This window comes from Adiantum capillus-veneris, chromosome 19, assembly GCF_014529385.1.
Source record: "Adiantum capillus-veneris isolate H3 chromosome 19, ASM1452938v2, whole genome shotgun sequence".
Lineage (NCBI taxonomy): Eukaryota > Viridiplantae > Streptophyta > Polypodiopsida > Polypodiales > Pteridaceae > Adiantum > Adiantum capillus-veneris.
The window spans coordinates 24,323,472-24,345,155 of record NC_140949.1 but is presented as its reverse complement, the minus strand read 5'-3'; the positions used below and the strand labels follow the sequence as shown (position 1 = coordinate 24,345,155).

Sequence of the window (21,684 nt, the reverse complement as noted above, 5' to 3'; positions counted from 1 at the left end):
CAGGGAAAGCCCAAACTCGGAAATTGGGCCACGTGTCAGCTTGTGAGCGATTCTGCCACTCTGGGAGGCAAAAACGAGCCGCATATCAACAAAGGGGGCGCCATTTTCAGCCTCAGGTGGATTGTAGCAGGTACAGAAGCTATGGAATGCTTACCTTGCCCTCTATGCACAGTATGGTGACGGGAGTGATGCCCCGCACGCTACATACTGCTCTCTTTCTCCCCTACGTACAGTATGTTATGCCCCACTAGTGGGCTTCTCGTTTGACCTATGTACAGTTCTTGGGGTTTATGCGGCAAGAGCCTTCTGAACAGGAACCGGATTAGCTAATTGCTAATCTCCCACAGGTACGCACAGTTCCATCACGAAAGATTCCGAGTTTGGAGAGTTTTCTCGCGTGAAAACTCGTCCAATTCACAGGGGAACTGTCCCATTGCGTGCGGGAGCCCTTGGGACACGCGTAGGCGTGTTCGCTCCGCTAAAAACGATCCGAAACAGGGAATTACAGCCTGCTGTGTTTCTCTGCAGGTTTAGGGTTTCGCACCTAAACTGCAAGGGAACATCGGGGGAGCCTCGTGAGAGCCTTGGGATGCGTGTAGAGGCTTTTGGGCTCCCGGCAGTGAAAAACAGGGAATTACAGCCCGCTGAATTTCTGTGACAGCTCACCAGAAAGCTTCCAGATATCGAGGGAATCCGTCCTAGACAGGTGTTTTTGACCTACAGGGGTTTTTGTGCCGTTGTGCTGTCGAAATCCGGTCGAAAACCTACGTTTTCAGCCCTCGCCAGGTTTGGACAGCTTTGTGAAAGCTTGTGCTAAGTGGTCGGATCGTCTACCTTAATTTGAATAAAGAAATACCGAAAGGGGCGCCAGTCTTTGGGGCCTACAGGGTGTCGGTCTCGTATGCGCAGTGACATTCTAGTCGCTGGACGCAACTGTGTTCTCTTCCCTTCTCAGTGCTCTATGTAAAGTTAACAGGTAATTGAAATAGTACGGCCCTCTACGTTGTACGGGCCGGTTATAACTTTATCTCCCAACTGGTGCATGTACCACAAACCATAATCCTTTATGACTGCTTGGATCCGCATGACAAAACGATACCAAGCCACATACACATCGATAAACATATGAGTGATAAGTGGAGGAATCACCGCTTCAATCAAGTTTTGGAATGACTTATGCAAGCGATAACCATTATTAATATGCAGCAATCGCTTATTGGGAAGCTGGGAATCTGCATCCAATGCCTCATTATGGATCAAGAGCCAAAGAGGCAAACATATCATATTCCGGAGAGCCCAATACATACCACCGATCCAATCGTGGTCTATATTCCGAGCAAGCATTATGAGCAAAAGTGTAGCCTCGCTCCGAAGAGCGAGTACTCGCCCACAGATCCAAAACACCTCTGTCTCACTGACCATAGCATCCTAGGGAGAACATTTAGAGTTCAACATATGCGAATGGCTAGTTGTATTGTCCGTGTTTGCCGGCGCATTATTAAAATCCCTGCACCAAAAAGCATGTGAACGCCAGGGATGTTTGATCAAATCTTGCGAGAGATGAGACTTTTGTGCTGAGGCAGTATAAGCATAAATACGAGCAAATTCCAAAATATTGCCTTGCATGAGACATTGAACAACCATCCAACGCCTCCTTTGGTCATTCCCGGCCAAAACCGGCTACAATTCATGACGCACCATCATTAAAACTCCCGAAAAAGAGCGAGCACCAGCATAAGAAATCCAGAATCCCGCATAATACGATGACTAACCAACGAAGTCGTGTTGATTATGCTCCTATAACACCACTATACTGCTTTACTTGTATGTACATAGTGCCTGATTAGCTTCCACTTGTCATGGTTGCACAATCCGCGCACATTATACGTAAAACATCTAAGAGGAGAAGGGATCTGTACAATATTTACAAGAGAACCACAAGGCACAATCATCAAGTAGGATTGCCCATAGGCACATCCGTCTCCATTCTAACATTTAATAAAGCGGATTCCATATGCGTTGCTTGCTGGGGATTTTGATACATCGGCAATGACGCAGATGTCGTCCCAAGTAGAGCATCTTTGTATGAATGAACCACTCTATCCCACGCTTCAACTAGCGACTTATGATCATGAGATGCGGATGTAGAAGCTCCACCACCTCTCCCATCCAAAGTAGGTACATAATTCCTTGAGACAGGCGAAATAGAAGGTTTTGCAGTCTTCTTGAGAGTTTGCCAACCGTCAGGGGAATCTGCCAATTTGGCTTTTCCTTTGGTATTAGCCTTTGCAACAGGCTGCGCATTGGCCAACTCGGTTCTTAACCGAGTCTTTACCTTGTTTGGCCTGCATACTTTCATTAGAATCCCCCATCTTCGTCCTCACGGACGAAGAGGAGGGAGAGGCAAGACGAATTCCAGCCGTAGGAACAACAGATAATGGAAATTTAAACAAACACTCTTAGCATTCAGACTACATATGGCCAAATCTACCACAACTAAAACATGCACCTGCAAACTTTCCCCATTTGAGTTTAAACGGCCTTTTGCCTACCATTGGATCACCAGAGTCAACCGTAATTCCTGACGGCGTCAGCTTGTCTGTATCCCACAACACGCAAAATCTATTGGAATTAGTGTCCAATTTTGGGGGGCAAATCACTTTGCCCAAGTGCGCAATCAGAAGAGGCAAAAAATGCTTCCAAGCTCGCGGAAATCCGACTATTTCCACTCAAACCGGGCACCTGTGTCGTATCAAACTCTGATAATCTTTAGTAAGCGCCCATGGCAGTACATGTGTCATTTGCATGTTGAAAAACAAAGGCGACATTTCCAACAACCGCGAACGAGCATCCATGTCTGCCAGTAGCACCTCATAAAACCCACGGGCTCCAAAATACACCCCTCGGATTGCTCGTCTTTTCAACAGAAAATCAACCCATTGACCTACATCTTGTGTCGAGGGCATCTTGCCTGGGAAAAATAAAATATTTGCATTCCATACTGTGCAACCGGATCCATCAGCTGCTGAACCGGAATAATCACTTCAGTTTCAGGATGCTGGCCTTCCCAAGCATTTCTAGCATTTGCAAAATCCTGACAAGCACTCCGTTTGCAGCATCCATGGAGGAAAGATCTACCTGTTTCCTACACTTATATACAGCTTCCTCTGCCATGACCAAGCGAAACCTCACTTTCTATTGACAGATGGCTGTTTTAATTAGAGAGCAGTTCTTAAAATACCCTAGATTGTCACTCTCTTTTTTATTGTTTTTCTAATTTATCTCTGTACAAAACTACAAGACTGTACATGAAAATGTCTCTGTTCTACAGAAATCTGATCACAAGTACACTAGGAGGACTAACAGCACGGTAATCCAAATCACTGCAGAGTCAATCACTGAAGGACTGACCAAACACACTCTGCGTAGGTTGGATTCAACACGTTGTCTGTAGAACTGGTTGCCGTTTTCTGCAAATTTCACACAGAGCGCACTCCGAACAGGCAGCTCGTGCAAGACTGAGAGGCGCTCAAGAACTGAACTCTGTGCAGGGTTGAACTCCATGCAGGTCAGGGAGCGAGCAAGGCAGAAGGCGATTCGCGCTGACACACACATGCGCGCGCATTGAGGAGCTGAGTACTCTGCACAAGGACGCGCATATGACCCCCCCCCCCCCCCCCCCCCCCCCCCCCCCCCCCCCACACACACACACACACACACACACACATGTTGCTGTTATACAAGGATTAAACTCCTTTTGGATATAGGAGTGGCTTGTTGCCACGGCCTCGGTATAATTAACTGGGGATTAACCTCAATATCTTGTATTGAATTAGAAAATCTCTTGTAAAATAGGGGGGTTTGTATTTATCAGGTGAAATTCGTAATAGAAATTTGTGGGTGGTTACGTAATATATTGTACCTAACACCTAGAGAGTTCAGGAAGATACTGGGTTTTTACGAGCTGGCCTGACTCTGTACAATGTGTCCTCATATGCTTGATGACGCGGTGGCTCCCTCCTGCGGCATCGGCTCTACAGCGCATCTCTCTCTCTCTCTCTCTCTCTCTCTCTCTCTCTCTCTCTCTCTCTCTATACGAGGCAGCATTGTTGGTTCTTCCCCCTCTTGAAGACGGACCCGCCTTGCCCTCTTGAATACGGACCTGCCTTGCTGCTATGAATGGAATGTGGCTACTGGCAACAAAGCCTATAAAAGGTGAGCTTCCATGCTCACTTAGCATTGGAACAGGTGTGCGTCTGTGGTGTGTGTGTACTAGTGAAAGGTTGTCTGTACCTTAAGATTGTGAGGATTTAACTTGCAAGGGGTGTGTGTTGTTGGCTCTATGGGAAAAGGCAAAGACAAGCAAGCTATTGTGGAGCTAGCTGCTCCAACTCAATCTCAGGTGACTTTGTCTCCAATATGGACTAGTGTCCGAGCTGCTTGGTTGTGTTGTGATTCACCTTTGATATGGTAGTAGAACTCATGCATGTTCTTAACTATACTAAGTCGATGTATGACTGTTATGGGAATAGTTGGCTACTTCTTCTGACTGTTTGGTGAGGGTTACCTTCTCAACTATCGTTCTCAATGTTCCTTGACTTGAAGAGGGCGGACTTTTATATCTTGAGGTTGTTGATTATAATACTTGTGTATAAAGACTGATTTGTACTGTGAATGGGAATTATACCACTTTTTCATTGACATAGTTTCTAGTGTCTTTTGTAATTTGAAAGGATTCTTTGGTGTATTAGTACCAATATACCAATATTAGTATACCAGTACTGCCAGTACCGGCGAGTATTGCCAGTTATACCAGTACTAGTACTAGCACTACAAATCTAAGACCAGTACCAGTATACTAGTATGCAAATATCAGTATTGCAGTATAGCAGTACAAGTACACCAGTACCGGTATAACAATATGGTATTATAGAACTTATGCATGCTCCTGACTATGACTGTTATGGGAATGGTTAGCTACTTCATGGGCAAAGCTGCTCATGTTGCCGAATATAGTTGTGAATGATTGGTTGAGAATATGGTTAAAAATGGTTGTGACTGAATATGGTTATGATTATGGTGGTGAAGGGTGTGAAATGTGACCGAATATGGTTGTGCATGGTACCTTAAGGCTGCCATGTCACGAGGACGTGGCAACTGCTAACCTTAGTTGTTGGTTTCTTTCCAATGGTTTTTGTTTAATTTTTGAGACCCTCTTTTTGAAGTTGCAAATGGTCGAACATTGTATCGCCAATGTGAACGGTAATTTCACCCGTAGATGGGAATTTGGTCGGCACTGGAATTCGTATAGTAAGAGGATGTCTAGGCTCAATGCAAGATCATGTAGGTCCCCCCGTCGCACTTAGCAAGTTGGTGGATACTAGGACGTGAACTCAATAAAGGCATAAAGTCAAGGTGGGGATCACCAATTAGAAAGTATCCGACAGTTGGGCCACATTGCATTTTTGATGCGGACCTAATGAGGATAGATGGTCAGATGACCAGTGGGAGCCCAACGGAAGCATCTCCTAAAATTTAGGAAACTGCTATTTTGGGCCATGTGATCTGTTCGCATCATTATCTTGAGAATGACAAGGGGAACATTTTATTACTCTGCTGCAAAGTCAACTGATGTACTAGTTGAGAGATTTTTAAGTAGGAAGTCCAATGCGGGAAAATTGCATGTATGAGTGCCAAGTGGCACTTTTTGGCCAATTTACCAAGTTTGGGAGAACAGAACTCGTAACTGACTTTTTGGAGCAGTTTTGGAGACTGATAATTCTGATTTTCAGCCATTTCTCTGCATTTTTGAGCTTCCCATGACTTTATCTAGGACCAAGGAGCTCATTTTCAACATTTGAAGTCATCAGATGCGTGTTTACAGGGCTGTTTTGCTGCGTTTTCAGCGATACGTAGGTTTTGGCAACCATGGAAATCTTCCCCTTTTGCATCCATTTATTCACAGATGCATTACAGGTCAAGCGTAGAAGAGGGGCGCTCGATTTATACTGGGAGGCAGTGTGACATAAAAACGCGTTTCATGCAGATGAAACCCCGAAACTCCGAAACCTATGAAACGTTTTGCTGAAACGCATGAAACGGACAAGCATTTTTTATGAAACGTTTAAAATTGGGGTTTTTTTTTTCCATTTTTTTGAGGTCTAGCTGCAGTTAACAGATGATTGTGGTCCCTAAAACTTATGGTTTGTGACATTGAATTAAGTTTGAACTTTGTTCAATAGAAGTACTTTGCTAAATGAATCAATGATGCATCAGTTATGTTTCAAGAAACTAGTGGCTGTGTTTTAACTTTCATCAATACTGAACATCTCTTTGATCGTGCTCGCTTGAAGTCGCTTCTAAGCAGTGAGCACTGAGCACTGAGCAGTGAGCACGTCTCTCTCTCTCTCTCTCTTGTGGACATTAAAGTCTAGAGTCATGTGTGCTACATTGTATACATATTTATCATATTTTATTAATATATAATTTAATGTCGTTTATGAAACCTGTTTCATGTTTTTGACGCTATGAAACGAAACGTTTCAAAACCTCGAAACCCCGAAACGACCGAAACCACGAAACGTTTCATGTCACACTGCTGGGGGGATGCTTCATTTTGAGAGTTTTGTCACAGGTTTAAGAGCTATGGAGTGCTTTTTTCCCTCTCATGTACAGTGTGGTGCTAGGAGTGATGCCCTGCACACTACACACTGCTCTCTCTCTCTCTCTCTCTCTCTATCTCTCTCTCTCTCTCTCTCTCTCCTACGTGCAGTTATGTGATGCCCCACAAGAGGGCTCTTCATTTGACTGATGTACAGCTGTGTGGTGTTTCATGCTTTTGTGCTGAGGCAAGAGCCTCCTTGAGCAGGAACAGGGGTAGCTAATTGCTTCTCCAAAGCAGGCACCGATGAGGGTCATAACCTCACCGTACAGGTGCGTTTTCAACACTGTGTATGCGCTGTAAATTGATTGTTTTTCAGCCATAAGGACGCCATAACCATTGGGAATCGTGCCCGACTGGCAGAGGACAGTTAGGGGACTGTTTGGGGTTGAAAACAGGGCAAAAACCAGTAAATACAGCGAGCTGTATTTACTGTTTTTGGACAGAAATCAGAGGGTTTATGCCAGTGGAAGTGAGTTCCAGTAGGGGAATTGGTTTCGTGCAAGTTTCAGGGCTGTTATGCTACCGAAATTTGGCCAAAACAGGTGGTATCTAGTGGGATACAGGTAAAGGATTCCCAGGACTCTACTTTGTAATTTACCCTCTCAAAGTATAAAGAAATATTGAAAGGGGCGCCAGTTTTGGGGCCTACAGGTTGTCGGTGTCTGCTCGGGGCATTTTAGCTTCCGAGCCGTGTGTGTACTTAAGTGTTAATTCCCATTGCAGGTTTCCATTGCACGTTCTCTCTGTGTGTCTAAAGTAAAGAATTTCGGGTAAAAGCCAAAGCCTACCGCCTCACGGTCCGGTTTCAAGTTTCCATTGCCGGGATATCAATCACTTTTTCCTCAAGAAGTGATCCTCGGTTGTTTTGCGTAAAGACAGAGAGTACAGGAATACGGGATTATACTATGGCCGACAAAGGGAAGGGCATTATGGAAGAAGGGTTCCTCTTCACAGGACAGATAGGAAATTTCGCATGTTCGCCTTGCCAAAAAGTGGTCAAATTAGGGTTGATTTTCTGCTGCGTTTTTAGGGTTTTCAAGTATGAACCAAAATGAGATAGAGAGAGGTCTCACGGTGGTAGATTGGCCACTAGATCTCCTGCGGGAGTGATGTGGGTTTGCCAGGTGACATGCTACTCGCCGATTCTCTGAGGCGATTGCTTGGATTCTTTGACGCATTGGTAAATCATCTTGAAATTTGAGCTTACTTGGTCGTGGGTAGTACGCTACAGTGTTGCGGAATTATGCTCGTTTGTAGAGGCAAAAGCCTCTTGCACAGGTAAAAAGTTAAGGGACAGGTTGCAAGATGCTATGTGGTAAGTTCAAGAACTATCCACCTATGGATGGAAAGTGGATGGAAGAGCATGAACTGTTAGAGTCACCAAATGTATTGCAGCTTTACCTTGAGGTCTTTGGGTTACAGCCTACTTATGCCCCAACCCAACGTGTGCAAAGGAGGGATAATGATAGAGCTAGCACATCATATGTGCATAGGAATTCAATGTAATAGATGGAAATGACAAAAGTATGAAGGTCTCATTAAGTCATTTGTATCTATGTGTTACGATCTTTCTTGCGGGTACATGCGATGATAAAAGAGTGCTAACAACACAAGATCATCAGTGGCATGTATTTATGGTATGCAATTGAGGACAGGTCAACCTCTGTAGGGACGACAACTCTCCATCACGAGTTTAACATACCACCCGTACCTGCCTTTTGTGGGGGACAACAAGCAAGGGTTTTTGACAAGTACCGCTCGGTTTCATCTACCTGGATAGGCTCCTTGGTAAACAAGAAGCCTAAGAACCAACCGTTCAAGAAGTGGACTTGGACGACAAGAACCCATAATTGGATGAATAAGTATATCCCGTCGGCTGACTTTAGCTCAATTCGCTACCACGCATGGGAGAAGTGGGACGAGAGGCATTCGTGCTTGGCGTTGGAGCCCTATAAGGAGACGGGCTTTGAACAAACACGTGGATGTCTATTGCAACTCAATAGAAGCACTATAGTGAATAGGAAGGAGGAGAGAATGCTGGCTCTCGCGAGAGTAGGTGGGCTCAAACTGGCGGATAGTTACATGCGTGGACACAGCATTTGCACGCTGTGCTCCCAGTTAGAGGTCGTTCGCTTTCGCATTTGCTGATGAACTTGTTCGGCGGTTTACGAATCTAGGGAGAGATGGCTGGACCGATTCAAATCCACCTTCAACGCAATCGACCCTTCGTTGGACCCTGAAGAAAGGACCGTTATCCTCCTTGGTGGGGAGGCTCGCGGGAAGCAGATGCCCTTTTGGCTACGCCGTAACCCGCACTCGAGGGACGGGACCGCAGGGCACGTGCCTGTGGCGAAGTTCCTCGGTGAAGTTGTACCCCGGTACGTGGGTGCTCTGCATAGGCGGATGGGGAGATAATGGTCCTCTTCTTATGTTGTTATTTTGAATCCGATCCCTTATGGGGGAAATGACATAATTCTCCCCAAGCGAAGCCAGATGAGCTACAAGAGTGCCCAAGTGCCATTCCCCCCCGGGGGGGTCAACTTCACCTAAAAGGGGTTGGGAGGTGCAAAAGGGAGACACCACCAACCTCAGCGGACGTCACCTGTGAGCCGACGCCCTTCCAAGGGGGTATGGCATTTCCTAGGGGAAAACTGTCAGGTTTCAAAGGTAGTTTAGTGAGGTGAGCGACAAGTTACCTGGAGGATGCAACTCCAAAGGGAAGACCGAAGCAAGTCCCGCAGTACCTGGGCCTCTGAACAGAGGTACTTGGTCACTGTCACGCCCAAATCAAGTTGGCGAAATGGGTCTCTCAAGGGATTAGTCATGGCCCTAAGAGTGTAGATAATTCTGGCCTCTCGTAGTCTAGAGGATACTAGTGACAAAAGCATCTGCCTTTGGTTTCTGAGTGCATAGTCCTGGTCGTTCTTCTTGTATACTTTTTTGGTGTATGAGTGGAGCGATCGGGCGTGCCCCACCCGACTCCGAAAATAAAACAAAAATTGTTTGCGATTTTAAGAGGGAGGTATGTCACGAGGACGTGGCAACTGCTAATCTTAGTTATTGGTTTCTTTCCAATGATTTTTGTTTAATTTTTGAGACCCTCTTTTTGAAGTTGCAAATGGTCGGACATTGTATGGCCAATGTGAACGGTAATTTTACTCGCAGACGGGAAGTTGGTCGGCACTGGAATTCGTATAGTAAGAGGATGTCTAGGCTCAGTGCAAGATCATGTAGGTTGCCTCGTTGCACTTAGCAAGTTGGTGGATACTAGGACGTGAACTCAATAAAGGCATAAAGTCAAGGTGGGGATCACCAATAGAAAGTATCTGACAGTTGGGCCACATTTCACTTTTGGATGCGGACCCAATGAGGATAGATGGTCAGATGACCAGTGGGAGCCCAACGGAAGCATCTCCTAAAATTTAGGGAACTGCTATTTTGGGCCATGAAATCTGTACGCGTCATTAGCTTCAGAATGACAAGGGGAACTTTTATTACTCTGTTGCAAAGTCAACTGATGCACTAGTTGAGAGATTTTTAAGCAGGAAGCCCAATGCGGGAAAATTGCATGTATGAGTGCCAAGTGGCACTTTTTGGCCAATTTACCAAGTTTGGGAGAACAGAACTCGTAACTAACTTTTTGGAGCAGTTTTGGAGGCTGATAATCCTGATTTTCAGCCATTTTTCTGACTCTGTAAAGTCAAGAAAGAGGTATATGTGGCCCACTTCGAGGCTAAATTGCCTCATAAAACTTGTCTCTGGCCTTATCTCATGAGAGCTGACACACACGCGCGCGCGCTGAGGGGCTGAGTACTCTGCAGAAGGACGCGTAGGCGTGTCAGATTCTCCCTCCCCCCCCCCCCCCCCCACACACACACACACACACACAACTTTGTTGGTAAATCAGCTGTGCATTAGTAGTGGGAAATCTCAAAATGAGGAAAACCGACGATATATAATATACAAGAAATGGCCAAGCTCACAATGAACAAAGGCATAGGCAACACACGAGCAAAGGGCATGCAATGATGGGTAGGGATAGACAACTTGCCACAAGTTGGTGATGTGGCATGCCCAAATGGAAAGACTGGCCGACCCAAAAGAACCGAATTCAGAAGAACTATGAAGATTTGGTGGTAGGGCCTAAGGGGTTAGAGTTTAAACATCTAACCCCTACCAACTTGAAGAACACGGCCGAGGGGCCTAAAGCCATAAAAATACAAAAGCTTGAACTCTAGTTGGATTTGTGTAAATCGCGTCGATTGATGATGTGGCAGGGTGTATGGATTTCTGCAATTTGTGTTGGGTGTTTTGGGCAGTTTCTGGGATTTGTGTTGGTTGTTTTGGACAATTTTTAGCGCAGGATTTTGGAAGCAGATGCTTTTAGAAAAAATGCTTTTGGGCATCCCTTGTACTATTTATAAGGGACCTTGGGGCCTCTCGCTACTCTCTAGACGTATAGTCTTGGAGAGAGTTGGACCCTTGGGAGTTGTACCCTTGTGAAGCAATAATCAAGAAATACCGGAAGGGGTGCTAGTCTTTGGGGCCAATGCGTTAGGGACGGAACTCTGCCGTCTCGTGTCCAGTCTCCTTTTCTCTCTCTCTATTCAAGTTTAGTTATTTGGAGATTTTGTTCATGTATTGCTATTGATTTCTTGCTTGGAGTGTCCAAGCTTGTAACAATGGTATTGAAGCTCTATGAAGGATCGGATCCTTTCTACAACACACACGGGTTCTTGCGGAGAATCCGATAGAGACGACACCCCTCTGACTGTTGGTCTGTGGGGAGATGAAGAAAAGCAGAGTTTCAACGTGGAATAGAGGAAACCAACGAAGATTTTGGAAAATTTCTAGCAGGGAATCGCGAGAGAGCGGAGTACAAACTTCAACTACAGGTTTACACGTGTATGAAAAGATCGATCAAGTACTCCAAGGACCCGAAATATGTGAATTACTTGAAGAATTACCCACCTGACGAGATTCATTCTAGACGGTGAGAGGCCATCAATTTAACTCTCAAGTCGGTAATGAAGCAAGAAGAGAAGCCGAGTCTAAAAAAGTAGAAACCGTACTCACAGAAAGTTTGACAAAACTCTTCAAAGGAAGACAAACCCGTTGATTAGAATTTAGAAGCTTAAGGCACTCTCGGAAGAAAAGGAATTCAAGGGATTTCCTCGGTTGGGCCGGAAATCGACTTTTGAGGTGGTAAGTAGATCCAAGAAGCATGCTCATTTTGAGAATGACCTAGATTTTTCTTCGCCTTAAGAGAGTTCCGACAGTTTGTCATCCTCTTGCTCCAGTGACGATGAGAAAATGCGGAAGAAATGAAGGAAAAGCAAGAAAAGCAGATCTAAGAAAAAGTCTAGAAAGCACAAAAAGCAATCTAGCAGCTCAGAGGAGGAGATCTCATTCTCTTTTGATAGTTCTAACAATGAGAAAAAGAACAAGAAGACCAAGGAGTTCAAGGACGGGGGTCAAGAAGACCAAGGAGTTCAAGGACAGGGGTCAAGTAGTCAACTTTGACACGTTTTTAGGCTACTAGGATACTCATCGAGCCCTTGAATTCATACTGCAGTTTGACATTGCCTTCTTGGGAGGTTGTTTCTCGGAACGTCCCAAGGTACGAAGAGCGACGTCCTACTTGAAAGAAAACGCAGAGATGTGGTGGTCTACTCTGTTGTTGCACATAGAAACACCTAAAAAGTGGTTAAAGTTCAAGAGAGTTTTCATTTTTACGTGGATACGAAAGAATATGAAGAAGATATCATCACGATTTGACATCATCTGAGAATGAATAAGGAAGGCACTTTGGATGATTATTGCCAGAGGTTTGGGGATACCAATTTGCCAGTGACCTTGTTTCGTAGGATCACTTTGAAGGATGAGATTGAGTTGTTTTGTTGTGGATTGCCAAAAGAGATTCGACTATATTGTTTGCAAAAGAAGTCTGACTCCATTCAGAGACTTATGGGACATGCCAAGCAAGGTTTTGGTTTGGATGCTGACTCATTGACCTATCCAACCAACAAGCCAATGTCCACCTCAACGGGGTAGGAGTCTTCCAAGGAAAAGAAAGAACCAAGGGAAGTGGATGGTAGTCCATGAGAGAATTCCAAAGAAGGAAGGGAATTAGCTGATTGTTCATCAAAGAGTTTCGAAGAAACAAGGGAATCAACTTATGGTTCATTAGAGAATTATGACAATTGAGATTGAGATGTCAGAGGACAGAGAGGCCAACAGGGCTACCAACAGGTCCCAGGGCACAGGAAAATAACAAAAAAGGTAAAGCTAGGTCCACCGGATAATTTGGTCAAGGGCACTTTTTGGCTCTCGATGCAAAGTGGATGGGGAAGAGAACCTTGTAGATTCTCTTCGGTTTTAAGCTGTACCTTGAAGCTTTTGGATTATTAGTAGTGTCTATTCCGAAAGCTACCGATGAATCAGTAGGTCGAATATGGTGCGGTGCGGACTGCCCAAGAGGGAAGCCACTCCTCTCCTTTGTCACAGATTACCTAGATTGAATAAAGTCACTAATTTCTCTTTTAGATTTAAGGGATTTTAGTATTTTGCGGAATGACTTATGAAAATATGTACTTTGAATTGAAAATTTCCTAGAATTAAACATGCTCTTTTGTGTGTATTGTTAGAGTATTTGTTGGAAAGATGAAATGTTTACAACATTTTATTTGATGAATGATTTGAACTTAGTGCATCTAGACATCTGTTAGAGATCAACAAATCTGGATGTGATGGCTAAGTGAATGTAAAATGAATGTGATTGTAGTGCATCAAATTTCTATCTCAATAAGATGATTGGATATTGTTGTGAGTGCATTAAGAGTTCCGGAAGGATGAGATGGTTGCAGAAGGATCTAAGTGCATTAAGAGTTCTAGACGGGATGAGATGGCTAGATTGAATGATTGAATTGTGATTTGCGAAATGCATGCCCTACGAATGTACTGTCTTGTGGGGATGATCATGGGCATGGTTTTCTTGACTTGTGAAAGAATGTGATAGTAACAAGATTTAGTAGATCAAGACATCCGTGAAAAGATCAACGCGGTGTGTATATGATTGCTAAATGGTTATGATGATCATGATTTGAACCTGAGACCCTCAACGGAAATGTGATTTGATCAGTGACTGATGTCTTTGTAGGAGTGCTGGATTTGTGGAAGTCTAGTACAAGAGCATGGGCTATACTTGCTTAGTAGCATACTTCTCTTCAGGCTGCAGCTCCCAGATGGATGGGGGCCTTCACGCGCCTGGAGGTCCTCATTGCTGTTAGGGCTTGCTCGGAGTCGGTACCCCACACGTTTTTCGAGGTTTAGGGAGAGGGTCTTCTTCACAGAGTCTCAGTAGAGGCACCACAGCTTGCAGAGGGTTGCTTTCAGAGGATCCGAGTTGTGGGTATATGTGGGAGGACTTGTGTCATTGATCCCGACCCAACAGATCTAGAGTCAGGACACTGGCGGCTTTGCGCTTGAGAGAGCTGCCCTTTGGTACGAGTGCAATGAGACCCGAGAGAGTGGTTCTAGCAGGAGCCTTTCTCTTACCTAGGGACTCCGTTTTTCCAGTACACAGCTCGCTTGGGGCGACAGATATTGGCAGCACGGAGCGAGGCTTGCCCAATTGCAGCATTCCACTGGCAGGAGGAGGGTCTCACAGCCGAGTTCTTGTCAAGCTTTTGGGAGCGGTTGTTGGACAGCAGGCAGCCGAGGTGGGTTATTATGTTTCAGTGGCTAGTTGCACACTGGGCTACAACAGTTGGGAGTTGGTTGGTACACAACGGCTTCTTTCGGCTGATGCCAACCCTCTCCACAACTCGACAATACACTTGGGGTGCTGCAGCCTGGTCCACTCTTGTGGGCCCTGCACCCCCTTTTTTTTTGTGGGGGAGAGAACCCTACAACTTGAAATTACAACTCACATTCCCGACTTCGTGAGGTGGAGCATCCCAGTCGGATAAGGTTGGCCAACCCATCATATAGACTTGGAGAACAACCCCTATGGGCTACATGTCATTTTGGGGAACCCATCATATAGACTTGGGGAACAGACATTTTGAGTTGGCTTCCACCAACCGGATGATAGTGATTCAGGGGGGTCGACCTACACCCCAGCCTGCCACAGAGCTCATCCCCCAGGAATGGTTCAATGATAGAGAATGGTGTTGGGAGCTTGTTTGTGGCCTTACACTCTGGTTCATATGGCGGGCCCGCTGCTTCTGCATCTTTGAGGTTCTCCCTGTCCCACCAGCAGAGACTGTTTGTGACGTTTGTCTGGAGCTGATGCATACACTCAGGGGTCAGTCTGAGAGACTTCAGGGCAGCTCCGACCACGTGTGGGAGCACCGAGAGGCCTTCTTACGACTTTGGCGCCCAGGGATTTTCTTTACCCTGGTTCAAGGCGTGCCTAGATGGCACTACTGGCCACCAGTGTGGCTCTTTCCTCCTCCCATCGGAGTTGGATCTCCATTGCTAAAACATATAAATTCTGCATGCTCTAATGAAATTGATGTAAGTAACTTTGAGAACTACTTTTAGTTATTGGATTGCATGAGAATGCTGTGGTCAAGAGGAGTTAGGTGCCTTAGCCAGCATGATATGGCAAAGGCTTAGCCTAGGGGGACTGAAAATTGTTTTCACAGCCAAGGAAGCAAATGAAGGTAGGGACTTACAGGGACGTGCCATGATGAAGTGTGACTCGAAACGGGACACCTCGTTTGGAATGGCACCGTTCATCCTGTCTTAACGTTTCAGTAACCTTAAAAAAAGTAGTGGTGTTTTGGAACCCCACGCGCGGGGGGCGGGGGGGGGGGGGGGGGAGAGGATGGGTGCTTCATATCTATATGATGGAAGACAGAAAATAATTCTCTTTTCTGTGTAGTATTTGAGTTAAACCATTTCAACATCGAAGTCTGTATGGTTGCAGGGTGCTATGCAGTATCACAGGGAAATAAATTTGTATTTCAAGAATAGAGGTGTCTCCGTCATCTTTCTGTTGAGACGTAACCTTTTAAAAAGGCTTGTCTCAATTCTGGCGAATGCCTATGACAGGGAGATGAAGTTATTGAACGGAACTCACAAGTCTCATGTACACTCCAAGGAAGAGGTATGTCCCACTTGCTGCTACATACGGCTTGGAGCTGTTGGTGGGTTTTGTCTGCTTCTAATGTTTTTTCCTTTGTGGCTCCAGGCTTTTACTTTAGCTAATTTCAGACCGACTATCAACCATAAGGTCTTACCGGCCAACTTCCGGCGTATTTTGGAAGTGACCCAAAATGCTTTGGAGGCTTTTAATGATACTCGGCATACCATTGTGTATTACGAGGACCTTGTAAAAAATAAAGAGGTGGGTCTCATAAAGTGAATAAACAGTGCATTGATGATTTTTTACATGCTCGAGCATTGATTAGAGGAGGTTTATCCATATGCATGTGTATGAGTGGTCTTTGGTAGTAGCCTAAGTCAGCTATTTTTGCCTCTCTAGAAAAGGAGAAATGTGAATGCTATGCCCCTTGCCTTAACGTTGGACTGACTATTCAAGAGCTTTAGGGACAAGAACAATTATTAGGGAAGTGTTGAGGGGGATTTGGTAAAGGTTTGTGAGCATAGGGAGGTTGGTTATTGACATGATTTTGGAATTCTGCAGAGGCTGGAACAAACACAGGAGTTTTTGGGTGTTCCTGTATTATCTCTGACAAGTCAGCAAGTAAAGATACACACACAGTCTCTATCTGACCAGATTCAAAATTGGGATATGGTCTACAAGGTACTCAGGGGAACAGAATTTGAAGACTTCTTAAACCACACAGAGTATATATAGTGCAAATTTCAAGGGTTCTTTATCATCGCGTGAGGTGGATCAAGAGTTCTTGATAAGCTGGTATTTGTGTGGGCTCCGAAAGGAGGGAGTAGTTTTGCCCCTTCAGCAGAATCCATTAATTAGCCGCTCAAATTAGCGAAGATTATAACATGTGACATTGCAGATAGCAGCATGTGAGTGTGCTCTTACAAAGCTTGTACATTGATTACTGCAATTCGGCAACAAGATTCTGAAGTCCGAAGGCGAGCTGGAAGAATTCCAGCACTCCGGAATTGTATGATACTCAATACACATTTTGTATTGTTGTTCCTCCTAGGCATTCGCCACTGAATACACATTTTTCAGTTGTAAAATGGAGAGTTGTGTGATGTTGAAGCGGTCGTTTAGTCGAGTGTCGTGCAAATCAGTAACCGGGAGGATTCTGCACAGATAAGGTCAATTGTTTTCAGTAACTTAATAAATGGTAAGTCTGTCAAATGTGCCCACCGCATTCATACAACCATCGTCTCTTTCTTGCAATTGCTGCATTGTGTCTTTGTTATCCTTTATTATTAAATGGAATTGCTGCCCTCGGAATTCCAGTATCGTTTACTACAATCTTGGGTGGGCATGCTTCCAGAAGTTTTTGTATGATTTTCCTCGCACGCAGCCCTGCTCCTCTGGTGTGTGCTTGGTGCTGAATATAAGTGGAGGGACTGTATATCGACATAAAGCAGCATTACAGCTAGATTTTAAGCCCGCCTTTAAAGATCAAAATGTCCTTGTAGCTCTACATTATACCTGTAGAGTATGGAAAAATCTCAACCCTTAGTTCTAGCTAACAATCACTGAATGTATGCATGTCAGTTCTTAGAATATCTTTCTTCAGTTTATGACTGATTCCGCCACGCCTACCATCTGCTCTTACAAAGCAGGAAACAGAGTCCTCGAGAATGAGTGAAATCTGAGCTGGCTTATTGGAGGATTTCGAGGATGCGTGGAATGCTTGGGAGGGTGAAGAACCCACCACTGAGGTGCCCATTCCAATTCAAGCTCTCATGGATCGTGTGGTGCAATATGCTCTCAGTGCGGTTCTTTTGTTCTTTTCGGGCAAGATGCCCATTGCACAAAATGTGGACCAGCGGGTAGATTTCCTTCTTAAACGCCAGGCAGTCAGAGGTGTCTACTTTGGCGCCAGTCTATGAAGTCTTGTTGGCAGACACTTAACACCTACATTATGATGCTTGAATTATCCCCATTGTTTTTTGGTACTCAGATGACACATGTATTGCCCTAGGATCTTAGTAAAGACTCAGCCTCGTCTGAATCTTAGCATGCAGATCTTTGTATTGTTTTATGCTTGCATATGTGGGGTGTGGGGGTATGGGAGCATATATCGGTACCTAGTTCTATAAACCACTTTTGGGCACTGACAACATTTGTGGGGATGTCATGGTAATTAGTCATGATGGAGCTGATGGTGATCTCTTGTGGATGACTAGCATGACTCTAGCTTGCGCACTTTAAAAGTGAATCTGGGCTTATCTTGGATCCATCTAGGCACATGAAAAAATGTTTCAAACCCCTTGTATTAGTGTCCATGATGGTTGTAGTGAAGAGGGAGGTTGTGGCTCTTTTTTTTTTTTGGGGGGGGGGGGAGGGGGGTTTATTCCGTGATGACTTTTAGATGAGTGGCAAAGGTTTTTCCTCTTATTGGTTCTTCTTGTCATCGTTGAGTGTAGGTGCATGGGTGTATTGTGAGCAAATCAATGGGTTCTTATGTGACATTATTCTCCTGGTTATGATGGATTCTCGAGTTCTTGAACGCACTTTGTACTACTCTTTTATGTCCGCTGGTTGATCAGAATGAACAGAAATTCGTGATTGTTTTGGTATTCCATTCAGTAGGCATTACTTTCTGTACATACTTGAAAATCATGGGTTTTTGCTGTGTCTACAAAGGTATGCAGTGTGTGGATCTATGATGTGCACCTTTTCCCCCCCAATAAATACCATAAAACCTTACAAAAGTATATTTAAGATGGGAGCTTTTACATGAAAAAGCTAAAGAGCCTTGGATACAAAAAGACTGAACGGGGGCAAGGAACCAACAAAACCTACTGCTTAGGCTTATGTTTAAGGACTTTCTTTGATTTGTTCTCTCCACCATCTGGTTGAGAGTGCTCTAGGGCTCTTTTGTTGTTGATTTTCACCTCCATTGGGGTGGGCTAGAAGGGGCTTGGATGTCGTAATTTTGGAGGAGAGTTTTATCCAAGGCATTGACTTGTTCCACCAATGTGAGAGAAAGAGCTCTTTCCTCTTCCATACTTCCTTCCTCCAAGGAGGCGAGGAAGGAAAAAGAATTACCTTCCTTTTCTTTAATAGAGAAAGTAGATCTAGGGGGTGGCCACCTCATTGGTGGAGCTTGGTTTACTTAAGGAGCTTGAGTGTTGGGCGCAAGATGTAGTACATTGGGTGGATTTTTGGCTCAAATGAAAAGCAATGTGGTGCATTTTTTGGTGCAAAAGGTCCTTACGAGGTATTTTTGGTCAATACAGAACCTCAAAGTTGGCTATTGGAAATGTCCCCTTTATTTTTGAATACACAGAGGACACATGCTCTCTTGTGGGCTCTATTTGAAGGATTATTAGAGTTTGATTAAACATAAGTATCCACGTTGGATGGAGGTTGAAGATTTTGCTTTTGTTGGCTACAAAATTGGGAAAGGTAGTTTGTCTTCCTACAAAAAGGATAATATCACGGAGAGACTATCTGCAAGAGAGATCAACCTAGCTTATGTGCCTACACAGGAAAATCCTATTACTCTTTTCACAAAGGTTTTGCCTCACAAGAAGTTTGAAGCTTTCCGCAAATCTTTGGCTTGCTTCCCTTCGTAAACTAGTCACATATGGTATAGCACTTCCCTATACATGAGTGCCAACTCATGTTCACCGCATCACTCCCAAAGGGGCATTGCTACCATAATTTCTTCCCACCTTGCACATACTCCACTCACTCTAAGACAAACCTTATCTTTGTATTAGCACACTCAGTAATACACCTTCTGTAGTTGTGTGCTCTTGATCTTCTCCTTCATCTTCTCCATCTTTGCGTGCATTCTTGGAGCTGTATTTTCAACAATTCAAAGAGCTCTTGACATGAGGATTTTGCAATTTTCACATGTTTACGATTATAACCCATATACCATTTGTCATAATCATGAATGGGGGTTTGTATTCTAATTATAGATTTGTACGAATGAAAAATTTCTATCATGTTTACCCTTCCCTATCTTGCAGCTTTTAATGAGCGTTAAGGAGGACACATTTACTTACCCTTAAATTTACCACACAAAAACAAGCACAAAAAAAAAAACAATTTTAACGTAACTGGTCGTTTACCAATGATAGGATCCCCAATATTTAACACATGTACCAAATAAAGTGGGCATGCTTGTATCCCACAATACACAAAATCCTTTATATGCTTTGTGCGAGCATGGTTGGGTTTCTCGCAACTTCCAAAAGATTCTTTGTAAAGATGGTGGTATTAGGCTTCTGTCCAATACCAATTCACCCAAAAGGCATTTAAGTCAAACACAATAGTAGTTGTGAAAGCTGCTCTGTACTCAGATTCACAACTAGTTGTTGCCACTACAGGCTGCTTCTTGCTCAACAAAGATTTGCATGGGTTGCTGAGCATGAAACAAAAACAACTAATGGATAGGATACTCACATGTTAGAGGAACTAGCCATATCCAAGTCTTTAAAAGCATGTAAATCTCACAACAATGACCTCCCCTTGGAATAAAACAACCCAAGATATATAGTGCCACTCAAGTAGCAAAATATCTGCTTAACTGTTGTGGGCTATGCATAAATTTGATGGGAAATTGCGTATTGAACATTTGGCCTCATAATGAATGTCTAAATAAAACAACCAATAAGCTGCTAATATAGTGTGATATTAAAGTAATCTCGAGCATTATGAAGTAGTACTAAGCTTCAAACTTGTCTTCTTAGGAGTACCAATAGGCTTGCAATCCTCAAGGCCGAATTTAGGCAAAAATGTCTCAATACATTTTTTCTGACACAAAGAAACACCTCCATCAACCTGCGTAAATTGTATACCCAAATAATGATGCAAAAGCCCCAAATTTGACATCTCAAAAGAGACTTGAATCAGCTTTAAAATCAGCAATATGTCCCTCATTTGGTCCAATGAGCAACACATCATCCGCATAGAGTACAAAAAAGAATACATAATCCAGATGCTTGACATACAAAGTGCTTTTAGTTGGACTATTCTAAAAACCATGTGTAGCCAAATTTCTTCTCATACCATGCAAGTGGATCTTGCTTTAAACCATATAATGCCTTCTTAAGCATGCACGCCTTGTTTTCTTGCCCCTTTTAAAGAAAATTGCGAGGTTGTGAAAAATAAATTTCCTTATGCAAATGACCATTCTAATACATAGTCTTTATGTTCAACTCATGTACGTTCCGTCCATTATGATTAACTAATGCATTAATTTTGGTAGTTAAGCGCCAAGTGGGAAAAAAGTCTCATCAAAATCAATGCCCTTTTTTCGAGCATACCCTTTTGCCACAACTTTAGCCTTATATAGATGAACAGTGTCATCAGGCTTACGTTTCAGTTGAAAAACCTTAGTACAAATGGCATTCTTTCTAAGACGCAAGTCACATGAAGACCATGCGCCATTCTTCACAGTAGCATTATACTCACATTGTATTGTGACCAACCTTAATTTTGAATATTGTACTTAATCCAATTAAAGATGCTCTTCCTCATTGTACATACTAAACATATCCAAAACATAACAATGTGATGCATAAGAGGTATTGGTGAAAACTTGAATGAATAGGACTAAACAAAGGTGCACCTAATTTACATTCACAAAAGGTTTGCACTAGCCATCTTGACACACCTCTAGCCTACTCATTTAAGCCCTATCCTTATCGATTACATCCTTGAAATTTGTATCATAAAATGACCAATCTATAATAGCATTTGAAACCTACATAGGCCGTATATGTGCCTCATTAGGAGTTACATTCCACCACTGAATAGATGCAACAAAGTTTCAATATACATTTTTTGAGCTTATATCAGGGGTATATCTGTCACCTTGGTAAATCTAACAAGAGCTGAACTACATCTTGTACAAAAACAATATCTTGACTTAGTCTAA

At 43.8% G+C, this 21,684-nt stretch overlaps 1 protein-coding gene across 2 annotated transcripts in view; it reads left to right on the top strand.

Annotated features, from left to right (window-relative positions):
• Positions 1–16,861, top strand: part of LOC147433711 (uncharacterized) — a 61,752-nt gene extending 44,891 nt beyond the window's left edge. For both annotated transcript variants that reach the window (XM_086490338.1, XM_086490339.1), the window contains 3 exons: positions 15,600–15,779; positions 15,864–16,019; positions 16,320–16,861. In XM_086490338.1, coding sequence (XP_086346464.1) covers positions 15,600–15,779; positions 15,864–16,019; positions 16,320–16,493 — 510 coding nt within the window. In that variant the 3' untranslated portion in view covers positions 16,494–16,861. The remainder of the gene's footprint in view (positions 1–15,599; positions 15,780–15,863; positions 16,020–16,319) is intronic.
• Positions 16,862–21,684: the final 4,823 nt, after the last annotated feature.